The following is a 24,651-nucleotide window of genomic DNA, read 5'->3' as shown; positions in this document are numbered from 1 at the left end:
ATAGTTTTAACAACTGTAGAGAAGACTTAAATTCTCTAATTGATGTTTTCAGTAGATTTAGGAGGACATGCTATCACAAGGGAATTAAATTGTCTTAGGAGCAGGACAGATTGCTTTCAGATCCAGAACAAAATTACCAAATTATAGCTTATGATGGAGGCAGTGAATGAAAGAGAGAGTCCTGCAGAAGATCCAGGCAGTGAGTTAGAAGATTAGCTGGAGAATTCCGAGGAAAATAAGGAGGTGGAGATTGTGAGTAAAAAATTCTATGAGACTTGGAGGATGCCTGCAGGGATGTATGTAAGTATGTGTGTGCGTATAGTTATGTGTGTAATGTTGGAAGGAGGGGATAGAGACATCGTAGAAGAATGGAATGGAAGGAGGAGAAGTGGTAGTCAAAGAAAGAATAGAATAACATTTCTCTGGCCAGAGAAAAACCCGAATATTTAGGATGAGATGTGTTGATGGCCAGGCACCACTAACCCGATTTTTGCTCCATCCAGGCTTTGGAATTGGCTCTGGCTGAGGTCCCCCATAACTCTGGGTGGTAAATCAGAGGCCGCTCTGGGTTTCCCTTCCTTGGCTTCCACCACCAGCTCCTGGCTCTGCTGACCATGGCCTCCTACTCAAGGCACCCTCTTCTCTTGGCTTCCAGGGTATCATGTTGGCTTCCAGGACACTGTCTTCTGTTTTCCCTCCTCTTCTAGGGACACTTTTTCCACTGCGCATCCCTGACCTACTGGGTCTGTTGGAGCCCTGCCCTTGGCCCCGCCCCTTCAGCACCCCCTGCTCTCTCCCTGGTGACCCCGGCACTCTCCTGACCTCCCTGCCTTCAGCTGCGCCAGGATTCCCAACCCCGGGAGCTCTACACTGTCACTCTCCTGAGCCGCAGACCTGGCTAGGCTTCTGGTCATCTGCATCGCAGGTTTCCATGGGCCTGCCTCAAGTTCAGCCCGTTTTCCCACACAGTCAGTGCTTGTGAATGTGGCACCGCCATCGACATCACCGTCCTCGCTGGCAGCCCGGCGTCATGCTGGACTCTGCCTTTAGTCTCGTGTTGAATCTGGCCCTTTCCAAATCTTTTCATTGATGGGTGATGACTTCTTTCTCTGGCTCTTTAAATTCTTTAGACTCTGTTGCCCCATCCTCCTCACCTGCTTCCCTGGATCAGGCCTCTCCATTGGCCCCCTGACTCTGTTTTCTTTACCCACTCCTTTCTCAAAGTAGAGAATAGAGTGGGGTAATCATTCCCAAGGTCAAGTTAGATCACACCCTTCCCTCAGAACTTCCCTTGTTTTCCTATTGCCCCTGTAAAAAAATACAGACTTGGTGATTTAAAACAACACAATTTACTCTTACATGCTGGAGTCCAGAAGCCTGACACTGGTCGACCAAAACCGAGGTGTTAGCAAGGCTGCGCTCCCTCCAGAGGCTGCGGGGAGAATTTCATTTGCTTGCCTTTTCTGACCCATGGAGCTGTGTTCCTTGGCTCATGGTCCCTTTCTCCATCTTTCATCCATAGCATAGCATCTTCAAGTATCTTTCTCTGAAGTTGTCTGGGGCAGGATCCCCCTCTGCCTCTCACTTGTTACATTTAAGTTTCCCCCAGGTAATCTAGGATAGTCTTCCCATTTCAAGATCCTTAATTTAGTCACATCTGCAAAGTCTCTGTCACCATATAAGGTAACATTGACAGGTTCCAAGGATTAGGACTTGGATCTCTTTGGGGGCCATGAATCAGCTGACCACACCCCCCTGTTGCACCTCAAAGTTCAAACTCCTCGATGTGGTCAAGGTCCAGCACACTTCCAACTCGGTGTGTGTTCCTTTTACCTCGACCCCTCTGCCACTCACCTTTGCCAGCTCCGTCCCATCACTGAGGTCTTAGTTGAGAGTTCAGTTCCTCCAGAAAACTCCTGGGACCCCACCCAAGTCCAGATTAGATGCCCTTCCTTTGTGCCACCATGGCACCTCCTTGATAGAATTCTTTCCCCTCATATCCGCCTCCTACCAGACCATGTACCCCCAAAGGCAGGGCTGTGCCATGTCGCTTGCTGTTGAATTTCCATCAGTAAACACAGAGCTTTGGCATATCTTAAGCAGACAGTAAATGAATGTGTAAGTGTACACATTCAGGGAAGAGGTGGTTTAAAAAAAAATGGATACTCACTCGTTATGGGTAATTGTCATTTAAGAAAAAAAGAAAAACATTTTCAGTAGTCTGACTTTCTTTTTTCCATTTTTTGTAGTAAATAAGTACTCTGATTTTTATGACTTTTTTCCTTTTTTGAAAAGTTAAAAGTTAAAAAATTTTTTTTAGATAGATAAATCTGTTTGTTACCCACTGGTTGGCTGGAGTTGTTACCAAAAGTAAACATATGGTTCGTTTCATAATTAGGGTTACAGAGGCACATTGTTGTGTGTAAACACCTGGAAGGAAACCAACTAGCATGAGGGCAAATGATGCCAGACAAGCACAGGTCATACCCTTTGACTAAAAACAGTAAATCCAGAAATGAACAATTAAAGCGTTGCACAACAAATTAACCAAACTAACCATGGGGAGAAATACTCTTCTGAATTCTTTTGGGTCAAAGAGGAAATAAAACCAGCCTCGTTAGAAATGAGTGAATGAGTATAAATTAGTAAAATTTAGAGAGAACAGCTGTGTTCTTAGGGTACCACTTTTGGGTACACAGGTGGTGTGTGAACTTTCTGGATGGAACTCGGCCCTCCACTTCCCTCCTCCCACGTATACCCCTTCCTGAGGGGGGCTTTGTGTTAGTTTCCTGTGGTTCTCTTAACAAATTACCAAAACTTAGTAGCTTAAAACAGCATAAATGTATTATCCTCTGGTTCTGTAGGTCAGAGATCTAACATGGCTCTCCCTGGGCTAAGATCAAGGTGTCAGCAGGGCCTGGGTTCTCTTCTAGAGGATCTGTTGGAGAATCCATTCCCTTGTCCCTTCCAGCTTCGAGAGGCCACCCACAAAACCTGGCTCGTGTCTTCCCTTCCTCTGGCTCCGGAGCCAGCAACAGTGGCTTGAATCCTTTTCACATTGTGTCACTGTAACACTGATTTTCTGCCTGCTTTTTCCATTAAAAAAAATTCATGGCAGAACACACATTACATTTACCGTCATAACCATTTAAAAGTGTACAGTTCAGTGGCCTGAAGTACACTCATGGGGTCGTGGGGCCGTCACTGTCACCCATCCACAGAGCTCTTTCCTTCTTGCAGAACTGAAACTTTCTCACCCATCAAATAATCACTTACCATCCCCTCTTCCCCAGCCCCTGGCATACTACTTTCTGTCTCTATGGATTTGACTACTCTAGGTACCTCATGTAAGTGGAATCCTACAGTATTTGTCCTTTTGTGACTGGGTTTCTTCACTTGGCATAATGTTCTCATGGTTCAGAATGTTCTCATGTTGTAACATGTAACAGGATTTCCTTCCTTTTTAAAAAGGCTGAATAATATTCCATTGTATATATACCCCCCATTGTTAATCCATTCATCCATTGATGGAGACTTGAGTGGCTTCCCCCTTTTGGCTCTTATGATGAATGCTGTGAAGAATATGGGTGTGCCAATATCTCTTTAAGGTCCTGCTTTCAATTCTTTTGGGTATTTACCCAGAAGTGAAATTGCTGGGTCATATGGCAGTTGTGTTTTTAATTTTTTGAGGAACCGCCATACTATTTTCCATAATGGCTGCACCATTTTACTTCCCGCCAGTAGTGCACAAAGGTTTCAATTTCTCTGCATCCTTACCAACATTAGTTGTTGCATGTCTTTTTAATAATAGCCATTCTAACAGGTGTGAGATGATATCTCATTGTGGTTTGATTTGCATTTCCCTGATGATTAGTGATATTGAGCAACAAACAGCAATCAAAAACCTCCCAACGGAGAAAAACTCAAGACCAGATGGTTTCACTGGTGAATTCTACCAAACTTGTTTAAAGAAGGATTAATACTGATCCTCCTCAAACTTGTACAAAAATTGAAGAGGATGGAACACTTTCAAACTCTTTTTACAAGGCTAGCATTTCCCTGATACCAAAGCCAGATAAGGACACTACAATAAAAGAAAACTACAGGTTTTCTTTTGGTGTAAGTGTGAAAATTCTTAACAAAATACTAGCAAGCTGAATTCAACAGTGCATTAAAATGATCAAATGAGATTTATCCTTGGGATGCAAGGATGGTTCAACATATGCAAATCAGTAAATGTGATTACTGATTCAATTTATGCATTTCTTGTTTATCTTTTCAAAAAAACCCAGTTTCATTGATCTTTTTCTATTTCTTTTCTTTTTTTTTTTTTTTTGGTCTACATTTTATTTATTTCTGCTCTGATCTTTGCTGTTTTCTTCCTTCTGCTAGTCTTGGGCTTAATTTGTTCTTTCTCTAGTTCCTTGTGGTGTAAGATGAGGTTTTTCATTTGGGATCTTTCTTCTTTCTTGATGTAGATGTTTATTGCTGTAAATTTCCCTCTTAGAACTGCTTTTGCTGTATCTCATAACTTTTGGTATGTTGTGTTTCCATTTTTGTTTGTTTCAAGATTTTTTTAATTTCCTTTTTTGTTTCTTCTTGACTCACTAGTTGTTCAAGAATGTGTTGTTTAAATTTCACATATTTGTGAATTTTCCAGTTTTCCCCCTGCTATTGATTTCAAATTTCATACCATTGTGGTTGGAAAAGATACTTGGTATGATTTCAACTTCTTAAATTGTTAAGACTTGTTTTGTGTCTAAATTGACTTTGAAATGCATGACAAATAAGATGGATTACTGAATGGATAAAGAAAGGAATGTATAGATGGACAGACGTGTGATAAAGTAAGGGTAGTAAGTGTTAAGGATAGAACAGTCATAGCTGTATTGCTATTCATTGTCTCATTTCTTCAGCCTTACTTTTGAAAAATTTCAGAATAAAATGTTTGAAAAAAAATTTTGGTAATGCCATTACCAGAGAGAGTTGGCCTTTCGTTCACTTACATCTTTATATGCATATGCGAGGAGCTCTCAACTGGGGGCAGTTTAGACCCCAGGGGACACTTGGTAATGTCCAGAAACAATTTTGATTGTCAGGACTGGGATTCATGCTGCTGGTGTCTAGTGGGTAAAGGCCAGGGATCCTGCTAAACATCCTCCAGCGCACAGGACAGCTGCCACCACAAAGTATGACCTAGCCCCAAATGTCAACAGTGCTGAGGCTGAGAAACCTGGACATATATATCTGAATATCCTAAATCTGTATCATATATGCGTATATATATCCATTCAGATAAATGCATGTATTTTCATATCTCATGTTTACATATATTTTAAACAAAACTGAACCCATAGTTTCATAACCTGTGTTTTCATAATGTGTTGTCATTTTCCCAGGCAATAAAATTGCCTTTCATATTGTCATATTTTAATGGTGCTCATAGATGTGTATGCTGTAATTTATTGCGCCCATTTACATGTGGGCTTTTTTAGGTGGTTTACTAGTCCTTAGTATACCTACCTCAGTAGAATCTGAGCCTTCCCAGATGAGTCTCTAGTCTGTGTAGTGAAGGTCTCTTCAGGGAAGACTCACTGGTCATCCTTTGAACCAGCTTAGGCGTTAGCATACTTTGTGGCTGGGGCATTTGTTTTGAGGCTGGGCAAGGATTGTCATCTTTCCTTCGGGTGCTTCTTCTCAGAGGCTGTGGTAAGTGGAGGCAGCAGCCAGCAGTGTGACATCTCACTGGCCCTGGGTCAGCGTCTGGCTGCTCAAGCTGTGGATTTGGGGCAGAGAGCCACGTGCTCCCTGTCCCCTGGCCTGTGTTCTGCTGAGTTCCCAAGGACACAACCTGACCTTAACCTCTGTCTTCTCCTTTCAAATATAGATCTCTCCTGATGAGAAGAGAAAGGAAGAATGGACTACAGTCACCAAACTTCTCTAGTCCCATGTGGACAAGATAAATACATTTCCAAGTAAGACTTTTTGCTATAGTATTGTGTCCCTGGCAGCCAGTCTCATATGGATGGAAGCCACCGTCAGAAAAATCTCCTCTGTTCATGAGTTAAGGCTCTTGTGTGTGAGAAGGAGCAGAGTAACTGAGTTGCTCTACAGATGAAAATATGGCCCCAGAGCCTGGCCATACAGAGTGAAGTTAAGAGGGTCTTCAAGACATAGCACTTTCAGGGGCTTGAAAGATACAGCGTCTTGGAGGGCTTGCAGGAGGAGGAACTGGTGGTGGCTGCTCACTGTCCTGTCCATGGTATTCCCTGGGGAAGTCCTGGCTGGGCTGTACCCCTGTGCTGCTGGGGTTCTGGCTAAAATGGGCACAGGTGCCCCCTGAACAGAAGGAGACAATTTCATCACTTTATAGGCACTGAAATCTCTTAAATTCAGATTTTTGCTAATATGACAGGGCCTGAGCCAAAATGGACTTTTTCAAATGATAAGTTCACAGATATATTTTTATATTCAGTGCAGGAATTTGTCCATATTTGTGTTCTTTATCTTAACTAAACGTTTATTTGAGACCAAATTGTTTTACTCTCGTTAGACGCCCTTGGCCGTCCACAGACACACAGTTGTGTGAGATACAGATCATTCTTACCTCTTCACTGAAGGATTTCCCCAGGACCTTCTACTGACCAGTAATTTTAAGTCCTGGTTTCAGATCTGTGTGTTCCAAAGTATCAAGCAGCTTTTGTTTTAGGTTATTTGGAGTCTAACATTTTTCACCAACTCACTTTAGCTTACATAGAATCACGCCCATTTATCTAGGTTTAACTTGTTTGGAATTTCTTGAAATTTCCAGCCAGTTTTGACCTCCTGTGTGGCCCCAAATCTCTCCATTGAATGGCTGGATTTAGAGAGACTGAGCTCCCTTGCCTCTTGTCTGAGAATAGGGTCTCCTCAAGCCTCTCGCCTCTCCCAGCGCTTACCTTGTTCAAAGTGAACAGATGAAACTTGATTTATTAATTTTCAGGTTTGACAACTCTCCCTCTGATCACAAAGGGTGTGCAATCCTCTCTTTTTCATGTTCAGTAGAGCTGTGCTCCCAGGGGGGCCATTTGGAAACCAGTATTTAGAGGCCTTGTAAGGTTTTTTTAAAAAAAAATTTATAAACTAAACACACCTAGAATAAAATAAAAAGCTAAAAGCACCAAAATGTTATATTGCCAGGACCCAGAAGTCCCCTCATTACTTCCAAAAGTGAACCACAATCCTGAATGCTAACACCCACTTGGAACATCATATATATGGAATGATACGATATGTTCTTTTTTGTGTCTGTCTTCTTTCACTCAGTGTAATATCTGTGAGATTCATCCACATTATGTTTAGTTCATTCATGTTATCACGACTGTATAATATTCCATTGTGTGACCATAGCTGCCTTTATTCATGTGTTCTATGTTGATGGGAGTTGGTAAGTTTTAAAACACATGATAAGGTCATGTCTATGAAGCATAAGTCAGCGGGGCCCAGACCTGTCCCTTTGTAACTTTTTGAAAGCCTAGAAGTTTCTGAGTCTCGTGAAGGTCTGTAATGATTGTCCCCTCCTAACTCACAGTGTGCGTGAGGGAGGAAAGGCTTTAGAGACACACTGCAGAAACCCTGACTATGGGCTGTGTGTGTGTTTGCCTCTATGAATCTGTGACTTATCAGGGCCTGCATATTTAGTGTGGGTTTGGGGAGTGTTCTGAGAGATGCTAGCCTGTGTCAGCCCCAGACCTGCCTTGGTTTTCTGGAGTTGCTCCTTGTATCCAGTCTGTTCTAGGTAGTGTCTACTCTTGACCTTGATCCTGGGGGAAGTTTGCGATGGAAAGTGGTGGCAGAACTCTGGGTGTGTGTGTGTGTGTGTGTACACAGATAGACAAACACCCAGACTGAGGTGACTGAAGGCCAGGTTAGAGGTGAGAAAAAGAGGGAACAACTGCATTATAAGTGGCTTCAGCTGAGACTGGGACCACCTCTTGTGTTTTTCCCTTAAGGAATGAACTTCTCCTGCATCTGAAGACCTACAACTTGTATTATGAAGGCCAGAATTTGCAGCTCCGACACCGTGAGGTAAGGATTCTCCAGGGAGGATCTGGGAGGCCTGTCCCCTGGTGGCCAGCCCGGTCTTTCTCTCCATGTCTCCTGGGTCTGAAGGTCCCTGCCTCTCCTGCCATAGTGAGTGGACTTTCAGTGTTAGTGATGCTATTGGGAGTCCCTGGAGTTCTTTGGAAGGAGGCTCCAGGCCCAGTTTTGTTCTAAAAAGGTTGAGCTTTTTTCTGTTCCAGAGACATTCCTGCAGCTGTGTGATTGGGCTGGCACCAGCCTCAGAGGGAGGACCCTCCAAAGGGATGCTTTCATAAAATGACTCTTTCAGATGGCTCTCTTGGGCAATCTAGGACCCTTACCTCGTCATCTATGTTTGCACATCTGGGCCCATGTCCTGCTACTGCTGCTGCAGCAACCTGGACAAGTTACATGAGCCCTGGGCAGTAACTCTTGGCCCGTCCCCACAACTGCAGCAGCCTTCCTAGAGTGCCTTCTTGGAATGCTTTTTGTCATCCATCTGTCTTTCCCCAGCCCCCATCCTGAATCTAAGCTTACTCACCCTGTATCCATTTCTGCAAAACCTGTTTCAGTTGGATGGTGAATTATATAGGAGTCTGGTAGAGTAATTTATACTCAAGTGTTCTTGACTGATAAGAGGGTATGTGTATTACCCTTCTAAACACATTTTCAGGTTATCAAACCATGGTGATTTAATCCATGGAAACAGATATCAGTTGGTAGAATTTCAGCTACAAAGGCTGGCTGGTTGGGGATAGTACGTAGTGGCTTTTTGTATGTTGCATAAACCACTCCACTTAGGCAAAGTCCTACTTTGGGGTAATTCTGTCCTACAATTGTGTGATGTAAAGTAATGATGCCAGCCTTGACCAGCTAGAAGGCCATATATGTAACCCGTGCTTAAATAAAGCCTTTCTCCCTAAGACCCCCTAAAAGCCCTAAGGTTGCTCCACTCTTCTGCCTTCTTTTATTCCCCCCTCCTCCCTAAGGATGGTCCTGGCTTGGTTAGTTGTTCACTGGACACGTGTCATCTTCATTCATGGGACTTGTCCTGAAGATGTGGCCATGGCCCAGGTCTGAGGTCTTAAGTCCTGCTCATAAAAATGTGGGTTCAGAAAGGTTTTTCTGAGACTCTGGAAAGAAGGTCTGACCCTTTTAGGTATTGTCTTCAAACCCTCTACTAATTAGTGGCTGGACCATTCAGAAGATTTTCATCCTTAAACAGCTGTTCTGAGGTGTGTCCTATAGACGATTAAAGGGTTTCATGGTCATAAGTGAGATTCATTTCTTTGGGATAAAACAAGCAAATTTCCTTAGAAGTGTTTCATATTTAATTCTTATCAGTCAACAATCCTTGAGTATAAATTTGGAATTCTTGCAGGATTTATTCACCTCTTTGAGAATCATTATGTATCACATTAGCTAATTATTGGCTCTGGAAAGTTCTGCTGTTAAGAAATCTGATTAACACATCATCTACCAATTCACCCTAAGACTTGACACTTTTTAACAGTTGATCTACTAGAGGAGCTGGTATTATGAATAATGTGAATAAACCTGGGAAAGTGTTACTTTAAATCCACTTCAACTAGCAGGTTAGATTGCTAACCCTATGTTATAGCTAAAGACATCACTTTGCATACTAGGGGAGGGGGAAGTAGCTAATTCAAGCAAGGCTAGTCTCACTTACTTTAAGAAATGTGTTTATCTTTTTAAAAGTCATTAGTATAAACACAACAAAAAACCATTGTTATAATTTGCACATGTCTATGAATATTGAGGCAACTTTGTGTTGACCTCTGAGATCAGCTTCAGGGCCTCAGGGGTAAGTTTACAAGTGGAAAGCTTCTCGGAGCTGGGTGTGACTGTCACTTGGGTGCACCCAGCTGGGCACATCAAGGATGTTGCCGGTTACCCCCAACAATGTGGTGCTGGCTGCTCTGGGTCTTTTCAGGGCTCACTCTGCCAATTGCTTTGCGGCAGGAAGAAGATGAGTTCATCGTGGAGGGGCTGCTGAACATCTCCTGGGGGTTGCGCCGGCCCATTCGTCTGCAGATGCAGGATGACAACGAACGCATTCGCCCCCCTCCATCCTCCTCCTCTTGGCACTCCGGCTGTAACTTGGGGGCTCAGGGGTGTGTGAAGGGAGATGGGACTGGGGAGTGACCAGGAGTATCTGGGGGTTCCTTCCATGTGTCCTCAAGCAGATAAGCACCACCTTCTTTCAGCAAGCCTTGGCCCTGGCTCCCATGCCCAAGGCCCCTCTGCTCCAGGCTTGGGTTGAGGAGAAAGGAGCTTATGCTGGTGTGGTTGGGGTTCCATGCCTGTCACCACAGTCACTGAGCGAGAGTCAGAGTGAGGAGGGGAAATGCGGAGTCAGACCCCACCCCAAAGACATTTAGGGCGCAAACCTTCTGTCCGTAGCTCTCTGTGTCTTGGGGGAACCTGGAAGAGGAAAAGGAATGTCAGGCCCTGTCCAAGCCAGCCAGGCGAGGTCACCCAGGGGTCTGCTTCCCTCAGGCCACGCCCAGAGTTGGGTGGTGTTGGGATGGTTTGCGAGGTCCCCTCTTCTGGGTCCCCACTGGAAGGTCTGTGACGACTAAGCCTGTTCCTCCCCGTGGCCAAGTGAGTAGCTGAAAGCATCCAGTAAGGTGCACCCTCTGTTTTGTCTTTCTGGGAGTTCCGTTTTTAGGATTAAGTGATGATCCTTTGCTCCATCCCGAAACTTGCTGATGCTAACTGCCCTGGGGCCAGAGCGTGGGCGGAGGGTGCTGACCTCTCAGCCAAAACCACAGGGATGTTTTTTCTGTTTGAAATGAGAACCAAGCCCTCTCTGCTGGCCACACTGAACATTTTGTTAAAGGCCACAGCCAAACCTATTCTTCGCTAAAGTTGAGAGAAACCTATAATGTGGCCCAAGGCTGCAGCGGACTCTGGTTTCTTTCCAAGGGCGTTTGAGGAGGAGAGTCTTTGCCTGTCCCATCAGCCGCTGGGACGGCCAGTCAGGTTCTCCGGTTTCATCTAACTTTGATGGTTTCCTGTTCTACTCTGCTTTTGGCACTTTCACTGTATTTGATTTCTGGGGGCCTTTCCCATAGCCACACCCCAGCCCCTGGGGTGCTCCATTCCACTCCCTAAGTGAGATGATTGTTAAAAGTCCACTGGACCATGTGGCCTTTGGCTGGCCTACTAAGGCGTCTTTCACTCTGTACACCTGTTTCTTTTCCCTTCCTTATGGCATCAAGCTGGTCCTGGTTGGTTCTTGAAACCTGCGAATACTTTGAGAGAGTTTTCAGGAATGGAACATAATGTTATCCCAGATGCCTGCTGTAAAGTGAATGCCTGGACCACCGTGTTAGGAAGGGTGCTGAGACTAGTTCCTGCTTTGGCAATAAAGAGGGCTTCGGACGAGGGAGTGGGCAGTAGCCGCCGCGGGTGCCCGGTGTTCACCATTCCTGAGGGGCTCTGATCAGTTCCACTTGGGGCTTGGAAGCCCACAAGTTATAATACAATAACTTCTTTCAGATTTTCAATTTAATTAATTTATTTTTTAAGGGTAAGATAATTAGGTTTCTGTTTATTGTGATTATTTTTTAACGGAGGTACTGGGAATTGAACCCAGGACCTCGTGCATGCTAAGCACACACCCTACGACTGAGCTATATCCTCCCTGCCATATTTTCAATTTTAAATTGTCTTCCCTTAAAACGATCAGCCCTGGACTGTAAGTCCCATCTCTACTGAGTCCCAGTGTTATCAAACCAAATTTGGATCCACTCGCCTGCACACAGTATGGCCAATCTACTGACGCTGGGTTGTGGTGAAGGAAAGTGCCACGTTTATTGCAAGGCCAACCAAGGACCGTGGGAAACTAACGCTCCAAAGACCTGAACTCTCCGATGATGGGAGAGGGTCTCTCTTCTGATTAGTTGGTGGTGAGGTAATCGGGCGGTATTTCAAGAGTCAATATCATCAACCTTCTGGTTCCAACCAGTCTAAGGTTTATATGCTTATGGTCAGCATGCAGGTAACATCTTCAGTATCTGCAAAACAACTCAAAGATATGGCTCAGGAAATGATCTGTAGCCTTTGAGGAGGAACTAAAGGTCCTTCCCTTTGTTTTATGGCTAAACTATTAATTATTTTGTCTTGCTTGACGGCTTTCCTTTGTTTCTGCATTTTCTCATTTCTCTGATTAAATCTGTTCTTGGAACTCAGGGAAGGCCTAGGAGGCTAAAGCTTTTTTACAAACAAGAGGGGGAGATGGGGTCTGTCCCCAGGAAGCCCCTACAGGACCTTGCTTGGTTTCACCAGGGCGCCTGCATTCTTCTCCCCATGGGATGGTTCTGATTGGTTAAATATGATTCTCCTTTCTTGCCAGATCCTCTGTTGATTTTGGGTGTGTTTCTCTGAGCTGCTTCCGCTGTCCTTTTTGGCTTTGAGGAGTTGTTTTCAAGTTATCAGGGCAGTAGCAGGTCTCAGCTCAGATTGCCTGCTTGTGGCCTTTTCTCCAACAACCCTGAGAACACTGCCATCAGCACCGCTTCCAAAGCTGCCCTGACTCGCTATTACTTTCTATTCCTTTTAGATGCCAGAAGCAATTTCTGAGTTATTCTTCCAACAGAAGTAGATCTGAACTAGAATGTTGTTTCTAGAAATCAGTGGTCAATATTAGGGTTTTCCATATAAGCTGTAGAACTTGTACGTGCTTAGAAACTCAAGGCAGGCACCACACAGGTATTCTTTGTTGTTCTTCATCCTGGGCTTGATGAATTGAGTGCTTGTGTTGCTACAGATGCCGGGAACAAGCATTTTCTCCCTCCAGAACCCCCCTTCCCTGCCCAGTGCTCAGCCCAGGAGCTGAACCAGCCTCATGAGACACTCAGCGTAACCCACCCACATCCTTCCTCACTTGACGCGTGCTGGTCCCCAACCTTGCACAGGCCAAGTGCTCCCCTCGCAAGAGTAGGGTGGGGTAGGACTAGGGGGATTCCCCTGCAGGGGCTGAACTTTTTGTTTTCTGCCCCCAGCACTGTCCTGAAGCCCCTCACCATGCCCAACATTCAGATCTCAGAGGTGGATGCCCTGCCCGAGAACGAGCAGACCTCCAGCCCCACAGGTACAGGCACAGTGGGAGGGCCCTCCAGTCTGTGTGAAGACTGATGTGATGGATGTTGGACACTGTCACTTGTTTCTTGAAAACATAAAATTCATATGGTTTAAGATTCAAAACATAGTAAAAAGAAAAAATTAAGGAGGGGGAGGGTATAGCTCAAGTGGTAAACTTCATACTTAGCATACACAAGGTCCTGGGTTCAACCCCAGTACCTCCTCTAAAAATAAATAAAATGAGTAAACCTAACTACCTCCCCAACTAAAAAATTAAAAAAAAAAAAAGAAAAATTTAAAGTTTTCCCATCTCATCCACCCCCTGAGTTTCTTTCCCTGTAAGCAATCTGAAGGCATTCTTTGATATTCTTTGCAAACACAAGCAGATACACACCAACAACCCTTTATGGTTGGCTGTCATTTCCTTTCTTCCCCTTTTTTTGTGAGTGGTAGCACTTTGCACAGCCCCATTTCTATTAGTTTGTCTTGACGACTGCTCCATAAAGAACTTCTGGAGAGCCCTGTAAAGAATACAGCTCTACAGTATTCCATTGTATGAAGAAAATGATAATTTAATCACTCCCTATTGATAAATATTTCAAGTCATTTCTAGTCTTTAGACCAGAATGTAGACAATGTCCTCATACACGGGCCATTTCACACATTTGTCAGTGTCTGTAGGATTCTTTCAAATGGAATTTCTGGATCTGAGGCTATGTGCATTTGTGATTTTGATAGATACTGTCAGTTCGAAGTATCTCTCAAGCCTTTATATCATGCTTATCTGTGTGCCCGACACGGTTCTAAGTGCTTTAAATGCATTAACTTATTTAAACCCTCACAACAATCCCGGGAAGTGGGTGCTATTATTATTCCCACTTTATAGATGAGGAAACTAAGGCTCAGAGAGATTAGTGATATATGGTGTCAGGAAGGAAGACATTTTCCTCTACCTTCTAGATTCTTCTACAGATCTAAGAATTAAATCGACATGAGGCAGATTAATAGGAGAAAACCAAACGAAAGTTTCATAACGTGTGTATGTGGGAGGCTCAGGAGAACTGAGTAACTGACCAAAATAGCTGAAACTCTCACCTTAAATACCATCTTCAGCTAAAGACGAAGAGGATGTTGAGGGTAGTGGTTTGGGACTTCAAAGGGGAAGAAGGCAATTTACATGGAATTGGAGAAGTAAATTTTGGTAAACAAATGTTTGCTGGGCCACACAGGGACAGTGGGACACAGAGTGGACTCTGATCTCTCAAAGTTTCCCCACCACAGTCAGCCCATATTTTTTTGCAGATGTCTCTGGTGACAGCTGTATCTAAATTCTTCTATAATAGGCCTCTATCTAAATTCTTCAGGCAGTTGGGAGAAAAAATCAAATTGTCTCCCTGAACCTTTTGGGACTTGATTGTTTTCAGCATGCCTGAGGTATTTGGGCATGGCAAGTTTTGCTCCCCTACAATGGCAGTGGTGGAGCTGGGATTTGAACCTGGGAGTCTGGCTCTGAACTTTGTCACTGTATTGCTCCTCTGTTATTTATGCATCATGTTTTTCCCCCAGCAGGAAATACTGTTTTTATAAAATATATTTTGGGGGAAACTGTAGGTGCTGTAGCGTTGATGAGGAAGAGAGCACTGTGTGCAGACTGACACACCCCAGGTCAGAGCAGACAGAGCTCATTCCCCTCCCCTTCCTCAGACTCCAGGGGCCTGAAGCCCCTGCAGGAGGACACCCCACAGTTGATGCGCACACGCAGTGATGTTGGGGTACGTCGTCGTGGCAATGTGAGGACACCCAGCGACCAGCGGCGAATCAGACGCCACCGCTTTTCCATCAACGGCCATTACTACAACCACAAGGTAGAGGGGACAGTGTGGCGGGGGCGAGGGGCAGCCCCAGAGGGGACAAGGACCCTTCCTAGGCGGGTGCTGCCTTAAGGCTACAGATGCGTGGGAAGCCTTTCAGTCTTTGGATCGTGGGCCGGGGGGCAGGGGTTTGCTGCAGGCTCTGCTGGCTCTGTGAGGGATGAGGGACCCCAGGTCCTAGATGGTGAGTGAGATGACCCCACACACAGCCCTAGTCAGACCCTGCCCCACTGCACCCCCACACCCCTCCCTGCAAACCCACGTTACTCTCTTTCTGCACCGTGCACCTCCCAGCTGCTGTGTGGCTCGACTTCTCTGTGAGTCAAGGGCTGCCCTGAGACTGAGCTGTAGGACTCAGATCAGGGGTGTCAGTGCACCACCCTCCCTGCTCCGAGTTAGCTCACCCTCCTTCTCTCCTGCTGCTGGGTTTGCATCTGGCCGCAGAAACAAGTGCATCGTGGAAGAGTGGTCACAGATCTCCTGGTGTGGAAGTCGTGGTGGAAGCGGCTTTGGGCATGTTTTATTTGGAGAGGGGCCTCCCTTCTCTGGTCTTCTTCGCCTCCCAGCCCTGCCACTTGGCAGCTCAGACCCCACCAGCTTCGTCCAGGCGGCAGGCGCAAGCTTCTGTATGAGGCCAAGCACGGCTTTGTTGACATCAAAGCCCAGTGCTTCTAGGTTGTCAGGGGCAGGGGACTCTCAGGGGGCACAGGTTGAGAGCCGCTGTCCCTTTTCCTTTACCCAAGGTAGCAGGGCCAGGAACCAGGGTTTTAGTGCCCCGTCCTCATCCCACACCCACTCTGAGCTCGGCCCCTCTGTTGACAGACGTCGGTGTTCACGCCAGCCTATGGCTCCGTCACCAATGTCCGCATCAACAGCACCATGACCACGCCTCAGGTCCTGAAGTTGCTGCTCAACAAATTCAAGGCAAGTTTCCCCTGCTGGTTGGCCTCAGACAGTGGCATGTGCACCTTGGAGCCCCCAGAGGTGCAGAGGTGGGGGGAGCTACGGAGAGTGTGTGGTGAGGGGAGCACGTGGCGAGAGGGTTTAGGTCTTTAGACCTCATGACGTCAACATCGCCTGGGAGCTTGTTAGAGAAGCAGGTTCTCAGCGCCTCTCCACGTGCCCCCACCTCCCCGAAATCAGACCTGCTGAAGCAGAAACTTGGAGGTGAGGCCAGGGCACTCGCTCAACACGGCTTACAGGGATTCTGGTGCCACTGAAGTCGGAGACGCACCAGCCCTCAGGTGCTTCCTGGGCCACTAGAGAAGGACCCAGGGCTTGATGACTGGTTCTGGGCTCCACGTACAGACTGACTTTGGGGACACAGTTGGGGAACCTACTTAAAAAATGAGCCTTCAATAGACATGAAAATTATATTGCATGAGTGTCTTCTTCTTTTTTTTTTTTTTTTTTTTTTTGCATTTGGTGAGGGGGCAGTTAGGTTTATTTTTATTAATTTTTTTTTTAACGGATGTACTGGGAATCAAACCCAGGACCTCGTGCATGCTAACTAAGCATGTGCACTACCACTTAGCTATATCCTCCCCCAGTGCGTGAGTGTTTTTAAAGTCCTGTTACTCTGTATGTTTTCCACAACCCCCTTCTAAGTCTTTTGGAAACAGATATTCTTATTTTTAATAGAAGCCAGTGTTTCAGTGGTAGGGCATCGGCGCTGGGTTCGAATCTCCACCCATTACCTGTTGGTTGGGTGAGTTGGGCAAGTGACTTAAGCTTTCTATGCTTCTGCTTCCTCAGCTCTAAACGAGGTGGACGGGACCCTGGTCCTGGGTTGTCCTGAGTATTTGATGAGTCAAAACGTAGAGTGTGTAGAACCGTGCCTGGCACGTTGCACTCAATGTTAGCTCTTAGCACCTGTCATTACTGATGAAGTTACCTGCCTGCCCCATCTTCTCATCACTTCTAAGAGCTGTAAATAAATAGCCCTCCCCTCAAAAGAGCCTATCATTTATTTAGCTTTGCAGAGTTAAAGAAGAAGAAATGGCGCAAAGTTAGGATGTGTAAATACACACTTTCAGCAAGTGTCTTTTGCTCTTTCCTGATTCAGATTGAGAACTCGGCGGAGGAGTTTGCTTTGTACGTGGTCCATACCAGCGGTGGTAAGTCTAAAGAACACAGTGTACTTAAAACGTTTAATTAACTCAAAATAGTAAGTTAAAAAAAATCTCTGCTTCATTTGCTTGCTGTTTGGGTTTTGGAAACTTGTTGTTTGCTTCTGAGACTGGTGGGCTTGCTGAATGAGTCCACTGGGGAATGCCATATGTGGTCAGGAAAGAAACCCTAAAACCTAACTGCCTATTAAAGAAAGTACTGGATTTTGTCAAGGGACAGAGGAAACCAGTTCCTCCTATGCAGGGACTTCCAGTGGGTTTGAGACATGGAAATACTGCTCAGGGGTAGGGGAGCGGTAGCAGTTGCTTTGAACAATACCTGTTAAATTGTTTATTTACAAATCAGCCTCCTGACTTGTTTGACCGCATCTCCTAAGGTGCCTGGTCCATTTGGGCCCCTGAGCTGATAACTACTTATGGTGAGAAGGGCCTCAGGCCAAACTCAGGGCTGCTCCTGGTTGTGTGTGGTTCCAGAGAAACAGAAGCTGAAGAACACGGATTACCCCTTGATCGCCCGAATCCTCCAGGGCCCATGTGAGCAGGTCTCCAAAGTGTTCCTAATGGAGAAGGACCAGGTGGAGGAGGTCACCTATGACGTGAGTCCCCTTTCAGTCAGGTGGTCTGTCCCAGGAGGGTGGGGATTTGGTTGGGTTACCTGCAACTGAGGTATAGCCTGGCTTTTTGGCCAAGGACCATGCCCCATTTTGTTGCCATTCTTCAATACCAGGTTTTCTTGAAGTGGTAATGACTGTGGGGACAGGAGAACAAATGCAGAGGCTAGGTTGAGGGTGTGCCTTGTGGCAGTTATTGGAAGAATGCTCAGGCACAAAATGATCTCCATAGAAAGAATACATTTCTTGAGTCTTTCTGGGGTAAGAGAGCTGAGAAGTTTCTGCAAACCTTTTCTAAGCAACTTTAAGAAGTTAGTAGTGATTTTTACCTTATTGTATGTATTAGTCAGCTTTTGCTACAGTAACAAACATTCCCAAGTTTTAGTCACTTACAATGGCAAACATTTACTTTCTTGCTCAGAATTCTGCAGGCTGGTAGCAGTGGTTCTGCTCTAGGTTGTGGGTTGAGTTCAGGTCTACACTGCATGTCTTATTCAGAGACCTAGGGTTAAGGGGCAGTGGCTGCCTGGGGTATGCTTCTCAGGGCAGATGGCTGGATGCAAGAAACCAGGTAAGCTCATTTGAAACCTTCACTTGGATTTGATGTATAACCACACATCCACACACACATTTCATTAGCCAAAGCAAGCCATATAGCCTCACCCAGAATTAACAGGATAGAGAAATGTGCTTCTCCCATGAAGGAGAGTTGATAGAACAGGGTGAGGGTTCTGGTGAGGGAGGAAGAGTGAGAGTTTAATGTCATCTCATCTGGGAGCCACTCCCCCACTTAGAGCCTTGCGGGAGGAAGTTCACATTTGGATGCCTGTTTGAGACTTGAGGCACAAATCATCATTCCAGTTCTTTAAATTTTCATAGGAAAAAACAGAGAGGTTTATTGAATATTGTGGGTTCAGGTCTTCTCTGCAAGCCCGAATCAAGAGAAAATGCTTTTCTGTGTTTGACATCATCTCTCATGGATTGGATACACAAGATGAAATATGAGATGTTATGGGATATGTATTGTGTAAATGAGGCGATCTTCAGCACAGACTCTGTACCAGCCGTGAGAAGAATGAGGCTTGGATCCTACCTTTAAGGAAATCCTGGGTTAGTGCAGAAGTAGATGTCCCCAGGCTTTGTACTTTACACGACAGAGATGCCACAAGAAACTGGAATAAGGCTGGGAGGGGTCACACACCCCAGACTTATTTTTTCCTCCTCAGGTGGCTCAGTATATAAAGTTTGAGATGCCTGTCCTTAAAAGCTTCATCCAGAAGCTCCAAGAAGAAGAAGATCGGGAAGTAAAGAAGCTGATGCGCAAGTGAGCAGAGCCCCTGGGCTGGTTGGGTTTCTCTGGAGGCCTCAGTGCGAGGAGCGTCTCAGGGGCTATGCCTTGCTGCTGCCTGGGCCTGGGTGTCACGGACCTGGCTCAAGGCGGCATCCCATTCACAACTGCAGATCTCAGGTGGGGACATGAAACGTCAGTGTTTTGGCCTTTCTGCTTCTCATTCAACTTCTCATTTTGATGTGGAACATAAAAATATTTCAGGGATTTCAGGAAGGTTGTCATCAGAGCAGCCTGCCTCTAACCCCCCTTGCTCGCATCCTTCCTCCCTTTGGAACATTTCTCTTCTGGAAATTGCATTTGAGTTGAAAAGTCCAGTAGTAAAATATATCTCTGGGGAGGATTTTATGATTCTTTTTTTTGGCCATGTTTAGTCATAAAGTAGATGGCGTTTCACAGATGTGGCAGAACAATTGATTGATTTTTGCTGCTAGAGAATAAAGCCAAGGCTACATCTGCTGTGCTGATGCTAATAACAAGGATGACCACAGTTGCCACTTACTGAACACTTACAATGTGCCGAACTTTAGAAATAGCTCTTGCTGTGCAGTTCAGATGCACTCTAGCCCTGCATAACAGCGCCCTGCTCCAGTATCCGAATTGCCATTAATTCAGGGAAGGGGTGGGAAAGCCACACTCACCAACAAGCCATGGGCCTCCACGCCTGGTAGCTGTGATGGCCTCTTAGGCAAAATGCAGGGGCTGATATTAAGTTGAACCATGTGAAACTGCCATGTTTGTAGGCTTCCCCCAAAATGGTAAAAACCATGGCAATTTCGTAGATTGAGCCTAGGGGAGGATGACATGACGCTGCACGTGAGGTGCCTTGAGCATGGTAAGCAGTCGACTAGAGGAATCCTTACTACTGCTGTCACTTCACCTTCTCATTCTTCTTTGCCAGACTTTCTAATCATAGTAAAATAATCTAGTTTGGAATGAGCCCCCTCGGTAAGTGACAGGGAGGGTCACGAGGAGGGGTGTGTTGCTTTCCGCTCTCCGCTGCAGCCGTTCTGTCCCCAGGTACACCGTGCTCCGGCTAATGATTCGGCAGAGGCTGGAGGAGATAGCCGAGACCCCAGCCACAATCTGAGCCACAGGAAGGAGGGGAGCCAGGCACTGTCGGGGCCGTTGACCTGAGAAGACCCACAGGAAGCTGCGTGCCTTCCATGGAAACGTTTACATGCAAAGCTTTCCGGCTCCCAACCCGCCATCTGCTGCCTGGAGGAGGAAGGAGAAGCCGGCAAACAACTCCCCATCCTGATTCCTCACTCAAAAGGACTTCCGATTTTTGTTACAAGGAGAACCCGAAATGTGTGTGTGTGTGTGTGTGTGTGTGTGTGTACACGTGTGTGTACACGCACATTCGCATGCCTATCTGATATATTCACATGCAATTAAATTCCAAGCAACCAGCACAAGTGCTGTGTGTGGGGCTGGCAGACGTGGCGCCCGTGGGCAGGAAAATCAGAGGAGTCACCGATCGGAGAGGTTTTAGGTTGAAGAAAAGATTTCTCCCCTCAAGTACCAGGGAGCAGCCACACAAGTCTGCCTATGTTAGAAGGGGCAGGGGGTTTAGCAATCTCACCATTTAGGGTATTTATACATTCATAGATTCTCCCTGTATGCCTTGAAGGATCTGCAAATTAACCAACTAACGCACCAGACCCTTGGGGCAGGTCTGGTAGAAAGAAGAAGATAAACCATCAGTGGGGTAGATGCAATAAGCCCGCAAGTTTTTACACTGGAAACTTTGATTGTTTTAAATAACAAAGACCTATGTGATGATCTATGTAGGTGCCAGGAAAGAATGGATTTTATCTCCGTTCTTGCCTCCTGGGCCACCTCTAGGGACAGGAGGGCAGCCTGACATTTCTCTCAGCAAGCTGCTGACCCCCACTCTTTGGCACCTCCTTGAGTTGAAAGAAGTGTCTTATGAAACAGGCCTCACTGGTTTGAAGGTGGCGCTGACAGGCTAGCGAGGCCAGGGCCTGGCCGTGTGTGGCTGAGGGGTCTCCCTACGTAGTGAAATGTGGAGGCTCCTTGCAGAAACAACAGGTGCCTGTAAGCCCAGCCCATTTTCACATCATCAAGGGGTCTTCATGCGCTTGGAGTTGAGGCCTTGTGTTTGAAGTCGAGGCTTTATACTTTGCAACCACTGGATTCTTGCATGTCGCCCTCACGTGTGTATGGAGATGGACTCCAAGAGTGAAGGCTCATCCTGCTGCTGGCCAAGTGTGGGGCTCAGGGGTGCCCTCTGGGCTGCCCTGTGAAAGCATGTAGTGCGGATGGAGCTTCTCTCTCAGCTCCTCTGAGCAGCCGCCTGGGTGATCTTTAGAGCAGACCCCAGTGGAGGGGGAAGGGCAGGAAAAGGCACTCCCTGGTGGCCCCCACTGGAAGATTGCCAGTGGCCCAGCTCCAGGGAAGCTGATGCCATTTGAAGAAGGATGGACAGATGCTTGAGCAGCGTGCCTGGCTGTGGAGGTCAACCCAGCAGGACCAGGAGCTCCTAACAGCAGGTGTCTGAGCCTTGCTGGGACAGGGGAGCTCCCCCTGTCTTCTCCACTTCCTCTCCAAAGAAGGTTTGGAATGCTGGGTGGCTGAGGAAAGAAGAGTCACTGATCTGGGCCTGCGGGGAAGGCGGGCCTCTGCAGCAGAGCTGGTGCCGCCCGAGGCACCCTTGCCCCCTACCTGCCCCTGTGGCTTCCATGGCCTCTACATGGCTCCCAGCTGTGCCTGGCATTTTGCCAGGGGTCCCTTAGCAAGCTTACTTCCACTGTGGGGAGCTCTACCAACCTGTGGGCATGGCCAGGAATCTGCAGGGCCCTGGTCTCAATCATACACTTCAGTGGGCTTCTGCAAAAAGCACAGAAAAAAACCCCCCAAAAAACCGGGGGCCCGGGGAGAGGCTTTCTTTGTTAGAGATAGGAAAGAGCAGTTTTGTGAATGCAAACATACTTCCTGAGTTTTGCATTTGCGAAATGGCTCGGAAAACGTTTCTTCTGGTTATTTTAATTTTGAATGTTCAAAGCCCTTTTTTGGCCCCAATAATCCTCCTTGGGTGGCTAGGGAGAAAAGTTTCCACAAAGCAAGTTACTAATGACTAACTTATTGGACAGCTGTTTTGGGTTATCAAAGTTCTCTTTAATTTGCACTAGCACTGTGAGAGTGTTCAATACGAAACGCTGCAGAACGTCGGGCCTGCCTGATCGCTTCCTGAGAAAGTGATATTGAGGTAGACTTGGCTCTTTAAAGATGGGGGACTGGGACTGAGGGGAAATCATATCTTACACAATACATTCCACCTAATGCAGGCCGCGCTTTTCCATTTTGGCTCGCCCTGTCTAGAGATCTTTTCTCACATACAAATAACCCAATCAGGGATTTTGGAAAGGTGCTTTGAAAGAGCAGCAGCTGAAATAGAGACACTCCGCTGTGATGTGGAGCCAGATTTTCTCACTGGTATCACATGGCCTTGCAGCTTTGAACTCCTGGACTGATTTTGTATGGGTTTATGTAATTGCGTGCAATGAACCTGAAATCGTGCGATGAACAAAAGGCCAGTTTGTAGGTTTCTTCCTCACTTGTGAAAAGCAGCATGGCCACATCTGGCTTTCTTTTTCCAGGGGCTTATGTTACAAGCTGATCAAATGAAGGAAAAACCTAAGTTCATCTGGTTGGGAAGGGTGTCTGGTCCCCCAGGTGATGAAATTAAGCACAAGGTCACATTCTTGGTCATTGCATTAGTGGGAAGGTGATGAGTTAAATTGTTGAGGGGGGGAGTGGTTACCTTGGGGAGCAACTGAAAAGCACAAACAATAGGCTTGCCTTTGCAAACTGGTGAGGAATGTGCACACTGGTCTCCAGTCTTGTGGACTTTGAGTTGAGGTTGAAGCAAGAGGATCTCAGATTAGCCACCCATCCCGGTGACAGTGGCTGAGCCCTGAGGTTGAGGTTTTGTTCTGAGACTTCAAGGAGAAATGTTTTCATGCTTGTCTCCTCTACCAGAACAAAAACAATACTCTCTCCAGAGATCTCCAGATAAAGACGTTTATATTCTTTGCAGATAAGACTTTGGGCAGTAATGACAAAACAAAAACCCGTTCTCCCGCAGCACAAAAATGTCTTGGCAAGAATTCTTTTCTTCAGTGTTGGGCTGTTACTGTTTTGGTGTGAGGAGGATGGAAGGAGAAATGGACCACAGAAGGGCAGGAAGCTCCCGTAAGAAAAGAGAAGCTGTCTTTCAAACAAATAAACAAAAAACCAAACTATTTCAAAGCTCTGTAGCATGGAGAACATGGTACCACAGATAAATACCCAAGAGAGAAATTTCTATATAACAAAGGAATTCCAGTGTCTCATAGTGACCACATCCTGATGTGAGGACTGAAGGAGGAGAGAGAGGAAATCTTGAGCACCCTGAGGCAGTGCACACTGTCAAGTCTCTACTTAAATTGTCTCACACGAAGTCTTCCTGTTGGAGGCAGATGAGATGAGAGATGATCTCCTAGAGAGATAAAAATAGAACCAAATGTGGCACCCCTTCCTTCAGACACAATTGACAATATTTACCCTGTCCCTGGAGGTTACAGCGCTTTCTGTGTTTTACCCAAGCACCAGACATGGACAGACTGTGAAGGGAAAGCCTCAGTTTACCTGTGGAATTTCCTGGCAGATCGCACACCTGTTTCCCAGGCTGATGGTTTCTGGTGGTTTACTGCTAGTGTTTCTTAAGCGTTTCCCGCCTTGTTTTAGCTCTGTGAAGTTTTTTTTCTCTTTTTTCTTACTCATCACTTGCCTTTCAAGCAATGGTACATGACCTGGTTCCATGTTTGGTTCTGAATTTGTAAGCTGATGTGTTTAGGTATCTTAATGTAACTTGACAAGTCCTCAATAGGGAGCTGTGAATTTCTGTAACATTTTGATATGTTTTAAAGCACCTGACTTAGATCTTGTTGAATAAAGCACTTTTCAAAGAGAAGTCCCCCGTGGATGGGTCTGTGTGTGTGTGTGTGTGCTGTGTTATGGGAGGGTTAAGGGTGGAAATGTGAAGGAGACATGTTGATTTTCTTCCCTCAGAGTTTATGGTTTGAATGGGCTCAGACTTGGTTCTAATGTTCCAGACAGGGAGTGAAATGAGAACATCCCCTATAAATCTTGCATTCAGGCCCTGGTGGAGCCAAGAATTATATTAACAGCTGGGGGCAGCTGTTCAGTGAGGCTGGATTTTTGTCCTGACTATCCTTGGCTTGTTGGGCCCAATTCAATGACCTCCTTCTTCTAGGATTTGGTTTTCTCATCTGTAAAAAGGCCAAGCCTCTGTCAGGGTTTGGGGACCTGGGGTTGCCTCTATTGGAGACAGCCCCCAGGGGATGCCAAGCCTAAAACCTTCAGACTAGGGCCTAAGTTCCACCCTATGGTGCATGGAAAGTATGATTATTAATTTTATATTGGCTAGGTCATGGTACCCAGATATTTGGTCAAACACTAGTATAGGTGTTACTGCGATGGTGCTTTTAGATGAG

The 24,651-nt window shown here is 46.1% G+C and overlaps 1 protein-coding gene across 3 annotated transcripts in view; it reads left to right on the top strand.

The window, feature by feature from the left end:
- Positions 1 to 24,107, top strand: part of RASSF2 (Ras association domain family member 2) — a 39,085-nt gene extending 14,978 nt beyond the window's left edge. For all 3 annotated transcript variants that reach the window (XM_031434204.2, XM_031434205.2, XM_031434206.2), the window contains exons 2-11: positions 5,888 to 5,975; positions 7,992 to 8,067; positions 10,045 to 10,196; positions 13,092 to 13,180; positions 14,875 to 15,035; positions 15,864 to 15,965; positions 17,107 to 17,158; positions 17,645 to 17,766; positions 19,008 to 19,105; positions 20,150 to 24,107. In XM_031434204.2, the coding sequence (XP_031290064.1) occupies positions 5,917 to 5,975; positions 7,992 to 8,067; positions 10,045 to 10,196; positions 13,092 to 13,180; positions 14,875 to 15,035; positions 15,864 to 15,965; positions 17,107 to 17,158; positions 17,645 to 17,766; positions 19,008 to 19,105; positions 20,150 to 20,219 (981 nt within the window). In that variant the 5' untranslated portion in view covers positions 5,888 to 5,916 and the 3' untranslated portion in view covers positions 20,220 to 24,107. The remainder of the gene's footprint in view (positions 1 to 5,887; positions 5,976 to 7,991; positions 8,068 to 10,044; positions 10,197 to 13,091; positions 13,181 to 14,874; positions 15,036 to 15,863; positions 15,966 to 17,106; positions 17,159 to 17,644; positions 17,767 to 19,007; positions 19,106 to 20,149) is intronic.
- Positions 24,108 to 24,651: the final 544 nt, after the last annotated feature.

Source organism: Camelus dromedarius, chromosome 18 (genome assembly GCF_036321535.1).
Source record: "Camelus dromedarius isolate mCamDro1 chromosome 18, mCamDro1.pat, whole genome shotgun sequence".
NCBI classification, from domain to species: domain Eukaryota; kingdom Metazoa; phylum Chordata; class Mammalia; order Artiodactyla; family Camelidae; genus Camelus; species Camelus dromedarius.
Note: the sequence above shows the minus strand (reverse complement) of the source record. Positions and strands in the feature narration are given on the sequence as shown.